The 6,450-nt window shown below is 33.4% G+C and overlaps 1 protein-coding gene across 1 annotated transcript; it reads right to left on the minus strand.

The window, feature by feature from the left end:
* Positions 1-2,862: 2,862 nt before the first annotated feature.
* LOC100248319 (isoflavone reductase homolog-like) lies at positions 2,863-6,155 on the minus strand. Its single transcript, XM_010666582.3, has 4 exons — positions 5,713-6,155; positions 3,720-3,960; positions 3,422-3,625; positions 2,863-3,297 (listed from the first exon to the last, which is right to left on the minus strand). The coding sequence occupies exons 1-4, from the start codon at positions 6,040-6,042 to the stop codon at positions 3,137-3,139; spliced, it is 936 nt and encodes a 311-aa protein (XP_010664884.1). The 5' UTR covers positions 6,043-6,155; the 3' UTR covers positions 2,863-3,136.
* Positions 6,156-6,450: the final 295 nt, after the last annotated feature.

Here is a 6,450-nt window from a genome sequence, read left to right on the forward strand (position 1 = left end):
CTCCAAAAGTGGCTGCTACCACTGTCATCAAGAATATGCTTTATGGCAGATTCTCTTTGCTTTTTCTCCTTGCAATCTGGATTCACTCTTGGCAAATGACTTCTAAGCTTTGCCCAAGATTCCTCATAGCTCTCCTCATACTTGACTTGCTTTGGTGATCAAAATACTAACAAAAACACCAAAACTTACACAAAGTGATCAAAATTGCTTTAAAGGATCCTTAACATGCCAATTGAGTTAAAAGGCCTAAACTACTACTCAAAAGTGTTTAAAAGGATTAATTATAGGCTATCAAATAACACTTTTTGAGTAGTAATCACTAAGAATCCTAAAAACCTTATAATCACCATAATTGAGAGACTCGTGTTCGCTCCACTTTTTATTCTCACGGTTGGATTATGGAAACCTCAAACTTCAGCCAAATGAATTAGAAACCAATATCTTCTTAGTTATTTAATTAGTTTTCTTTAGTTAGTTCCAATTCATAAAAACCAATTCATGCATTGTTTTCACTTTAGGATTTAGGCAAAGCAATAACCATGGATTAGTATTGACAATTTTTATAGGCTTCAGGGCAATACTTGGAATATACTACAATAGCCATGGCAATTCTTTCTATTTTTTTTCTTGGTCAAGGATACTATGTGTCTAAGCTATAGTGTTTTGGTACAATAGAGAATTGCGATGAAGAACCATCTTTTCTTTTGCTTCTAATAGTGTAAATTATTGTGGCTTTCTAGGCCATGCTGTTCCCCATTAGCACCTCCTTCCATCAACTTCTTTGCAATCATAAAAAAAATGTTGCTTTGGGATCATATGAAAAAAAAAAAATTGAATCTAGAATCCATTCTTCTATGTACATTGTTTTCTATAGAAATAGATAAAACATATATGCTTTCATATCCATTTTGATGCCTTTGCTGCATCACCATAATTATTTTCTTTCTCTTTAAGCTTTTTCTTCCTCTTTGGGCAATCTTTTGTGAAATAGTTTCTTTACATATATACATAATTAGAACGTGACTTGTTCTTGTCTTTTGATTATCTTATTTCCAGTATTCCACAAGCAACAAAACACCATCCATTATTTTCTTCCTTGGAATATATGTGATCTTTTTCTTCAATTCTTTTAAATTAAAGGAAGCTTTCACCTCTTCTAATGTTGATATCTCTCTTTTAAAAATCATTATTTCAACAAGATTCTCATAGGAACTAGGAAGTACATGAAGTAGTAGAACAACTTGGTTATCATCTTCAATTTTTTTATTAACACTTTCAAATCAAGAATGACCTTCATGTAGATATTGTTTGCTCTAGGTTCAAAGGGCTCTTATGGCTTTAAAACGCGTCTATAAGGTTAAGAGGAGCTTATATATATATTCAATAACTTTCTCTCATATCTGATATGAAATATTGCAAATACTCATACAAACACAATGTCCTTATTGTGCCCCACAGGGTTATAAGACCAAACAGAAAGACACCCCTTACAAGGCCAAATAAACCCCCACATCTAGTCAATGATCAATTTTGATACCATTTGTAATGACTCAAACCCAATCATATAGATCTTGTGATCCACTCTAGTTCCAAAGGGTCCTCACAACTTTAAAACACATCTACAAGGTTAAGAGAAACTCATACATATATAGCCTTAGTAACTTTCTCCCATATCTAATGTGGGGTATCACACTTAGTGCTTCACATGTTCACTAAATCTCTAATTCTTTTAAATTTGGAAGGAAAAACCACAAACAATTTAAAAAAGTTAACGAGAGCAGTTAGCCACGATAACTAAAATATGAGAACAAAGGAGTAACTATACAAATGGGAATGAAAATCAGCAAGTGTAGAATGATGTCCTAACTTAATCCGTGATTTTTACATCATGTAATATATAATATAACCGCTAGAATTCATATGTTTTAAGATATCATTTTGGATGGTTTTCATACTCTTAATGTATAATTGATCTAGGAATACATAAAGGTGCTATCAAAGAAAAAAAGTACCAATTTTCATTATGATTGTGGAAATTAAGGGAAAAAAACACTATTGAACCAAAGATTTACCAAGTTCTAAAAGATTATTTATTATCCTTTAATAATTAGCTGTGGCTATAGAATAAAATATTTAATCTAATCTTTAAATGTGCAACAATTCATCCTCAACTTTATATTTAGACAAACAGACAAAAAAACAAAACATTTGGTAGACATGAAGTGTGATGTCCCACATCGGATAGGGGAGAATGTTCTTGACGCTATATATGTAAAGACTCCTCTTAACCAAGTAGACGCGTTTTAAAGCTGTGAGGGCCCCCTTGGGCCTAAAGCGAACAATATCTTCATGGTTGGGTGCGGGTCATTACAAATGGTATCAGAGCCGATCCCTAACCCTGGTGTGGAGGTTTGTATGGCCTCGTAAGGGGTGTTTGTCTGTTTGACCCCACAATCCCATGGGACACAACGAGGACGTTGTGTCTGCATGGGGGGGTGTTTGTGATGTCCCACATCAGATAGGGGAGAATGTTTCTAGCGTTATATATGTAAAGACTCATCTTAACCAAGTAGACGCGTTTTAAAGCCGTGAGAGCCCCCTTGGGCCTAAAGCGGACAATATCTACATGGTTGGGTGCAGGTCATTACATGAAGCATCCCAACCCTTGCAATGGAGAATTGGCATCAATTGAATGACAAAAAAGCAAAATATTTGGCATACATGAAGTATCCAAACCCTTGCAATGGAGAATTGGCATCAATTGAATGGCAAAAATGCAAACTATTTGGTTGACATGAAGCATCCAAACCCTTGCAATGGAGAGTTGACATCAATTGAATGACATTAATAGAATCTGAGAAATAAACCCAATAGAGAATAATATAGTTCATTATTCTTATAAAAACTATACTAAAGACATAATTAGCATTACTTATTTCAAAGCAAAATTATCAATTTAACATGTAATCCATAAAGACACCTAACAAAGAGATTAAGGAATCTCACCTAGAATTGCCTCTTTTACTTTGGCCTTTTGGATCATCTCAAAAGTAAATTTGGAGGTGTCATACTAGAACCAACAACCAAAGCTTTTATTACATCATCATATGATGAGCTTGGTAGGCATATATACTTCTTATACATAAAGCTTCATGTATTCATCCATTCGCTTGTAATTAACTTCCGGATAGAGCTTTGTAGCTTCTCCCCCTTCTCCGATTTCAAAGTTTGTTAAACAACCCTCGTAGTAAATGTGATAGAAATGTCCTACCCCAACTTGGCTTGCATAGTCCATACCTACAACATACCATGCATATATGGAAAGAATAAAAACAAGTACTAAACTAAAAGTGAACAAATAAATACTTGTAGATGAATGAATGTAATGTAAAGTTAGAAGTTTTTATTTCTCAGTTATAACCTTTCATAGAGGCTAGAAAGTCTTCTTTGGAGATGCTAGACTTGTCTAATGTCTTCCCTGTGAGCTTTTCCCACATCTCAACTATTTGCCTTTGGGAGAGAATGTTCTCTGGTGGTCTGATGTAAACTGTCTTGTTCAATGTACGAGGATCATCTATTGTTTTGATTGCGTATGTTGCAACATCATCTTCATCCACGAAAACCGCTGTATAATACCCCGTAAAACCGGTTCATATACACACAATCGTATTGCAAATAATTAAGTTGTATCACAAAATTTTATAATTAATTGTAAGTACCTTTGACATTGCCATCTCCATATAGACAAACCTTTTCCTTTGGAGGGGTGAGGGCAGCCATTTGAGAGAGGTTAGGAACAAAGTAGCCTGCAAAGCAGTTGGCAGAAACATAAGTGTGGGGAATTTTGGCTTCTTCTATGGCCTTCCTCACAATCATCTTCTCATCAAATGACACTCTTCCTGGTTCAAGTGCATCTCCCATTCTGGATGGGTCCATTCCAAACTCTGAAGGCAAGAATCGCTACCAAATTTTTTTGCTCAAAATTAGTATCAATCTTAGAGTTTGATATTGATAGAATTTATAATGCAGGCCCATCAAAAGAGTGGGGAAATTACTAAGAGTCAAAAGCCAAAGGTGTCACATGCTAGGGGGGGCATGGGTGGCCTAGTATGGAATAAAGAAAGAAAAAAGTAAATAAGAGGGACACTGAGATTGTCTGTGGACCAGACCCTATGCTCCATCACTCCTTTGGACACTTTTTGCATAGGACAAAATATATTGTCTGATAATTCAAGATATTGAAATACCATTCGAGTTAGAATTCAGAGAAAAATAATATTTTAATCCAATAGAAATATTATTTTTGCTACTTAATAATCTATGTATTTAAAATTAATTCATTTATACCTTCAAGACATAAAAATATTGAGATTAAATAAATAAATAGAGTATTTTATATGCTAATTATGACTTTAGGAATAGAGTTTGACTTTATTTGGATTTATTTATTAGGTTTACCTAAAGTAATGAGATTCGGTGGTCCACTAATTATAAATATAGAATAAAACAAAATAATAACCAATACGGAATGTCTTTTAGTTTAATTAGTATTATAACTTAGATTTTTTAGCAACTTGGGCAAATTAATTAGGTTGATCGGTAAGTTGTGTCAAATCTAAATTAAAAAATTATACAGAATGACTTAAAGTACTTAATTTAAGTCCAACTCAACTTATTTTTTTTAAGATCAAATTGAATTTGAGTTGGTTGGCTTATATTTGAGTTGATGGAATTATATCATTTAAAATATATCTATAATGTTTTATATATATATTTATACTAAAATTTAAATAATAAATAAAATAACATATCAAGATAGTAAAAATAAATTTATATATCTTTCTAAAATAAATATATAATATAGTTATAGTTTGATATTTTTTTTGAAAAAAAAATCATCTAAGAAAAAAGGAACATTATTATGTAGGATGATATACCTTAAAATATTAAATTGGTTCAGATTGTTTAAACCTTGATTGGAATTCAACTAACATTGAACTTAAATTAAACAATTTTAATCCAAACCCAACTCAATTATAAAAATATATTCCCAAATCCACACATACTTTAAGTTGAGTTCGGATTTGATCGGGTCACTATTTCTCAAGTTATTTAGCTTAGTGACTTTCTTCATCCTCTAAAAACACTTCCTAGTACTAAAAACTTGATCACGTGTTATTTTACCCTTCATTTTTTTCCATTCCCTAATCAAATAAATATTATACAATAAGTTCTCTAGAATATAAATTCAAAGGCATGTCTCTGAAACACATAAGAGAATGGTTCATACAAACATTAATTTTTAGTTTCTAGAATGCAAGTTCTCGTCATAGGCCTCTGTCGAGAATATGAATGCTTAGTCAAATGTGAGATCACTTTATTGACAAGGGTTCAGGGAACTTGGATTCTTTTAGAAGGCTCACACCACCTTTTCTTTTTACTCTTCTGTTGTCAAGACGCTGGCCCCTAGTGTGTGGTTCCCGTTTTTCTCGTATGGGCCATGACCTACTCGATTCTACTTTTCTACTTCAGAAGACAGGCAACCTTCTTTGACCAACCACAAATTTATGCTTCATTTTTCTGGTGTTAGTTTGACCGAGAAGGATAGAAAGTAAATAAAGAGCTAATTTAGACCTTAATTAAAACATCTCCTTTAGTAAATTATGCCAAACTTTGCAGAGGTTCTAAAAGGAAATATATATATGTACATACCTTAATGTTTCCAGCTTCTTTGATGGCGTCGACAAGTTTGAGCTGCAACAAAAGGTTGTGAGACCTGAAATGAACCCCAGACATGGTGCAGATCACCACATCTACTTTCTTCACAGCTTCTACCAGACTCTTATGATCTGCAACGGACCCCTCCACAAGGGTAGCCCCCTTGGCCTTGAAGGACAGCAGCATCTGCAGTTTGTCGATGTCCATACCGATCTCCGGGCGTTGGAGGACAAAGGTGGGATGGCCTTGGGCTAAGCTTGCCTTCACCATCCTCCTTCCGATATACCCTGTGCCACCCACAACAAGAACCTTGCTCTTTTCCATCTTCTCTTCTATTGTTTTGCCTTCCACACCCACAAATATATGGAGGATTTAGCAATGGGATCAATGGTTTTCTACTTTTTTTGAAGCAAATTAGGTTGGGTTAGACCCCAACAATAAGGCCAAGAACCCTATATATGATATAAATAATATTAGAATAAAGATGATAGAGATAGTCATAAAAGTGGAGCCACAGACATTTCAAAATAAAAGTGGAGCCACATAAATTTCAAAATAGAAAGGGAAAAGTAGGTTTCATTAATATAAAAATATATAGAAATTTGAAATACATACACACTTTTTAATGAGTGATATTATTATTTTAAAAAATATTATTTTATTTGTCATGTTATCCAAATTAATTGACAATTACACTTCCTCATTTAAATGTTTTCATTCCTTTTAATATTA

Source organism: Vitis vinifera, chromosome 2, assembly GCF_030704535.1.
Source record: "Vitis vinifera cultivar Pinot Noir 40024 chromosome 2, ASM3070453v1".
Classification (NCBI taxonomy): domain Eukaryota; kingdom Viridiplantae; phylum Streptophyta; class Magnoliopsida; order Vitales; family Vitaceae; genus Vitis; species Vitis vinifera.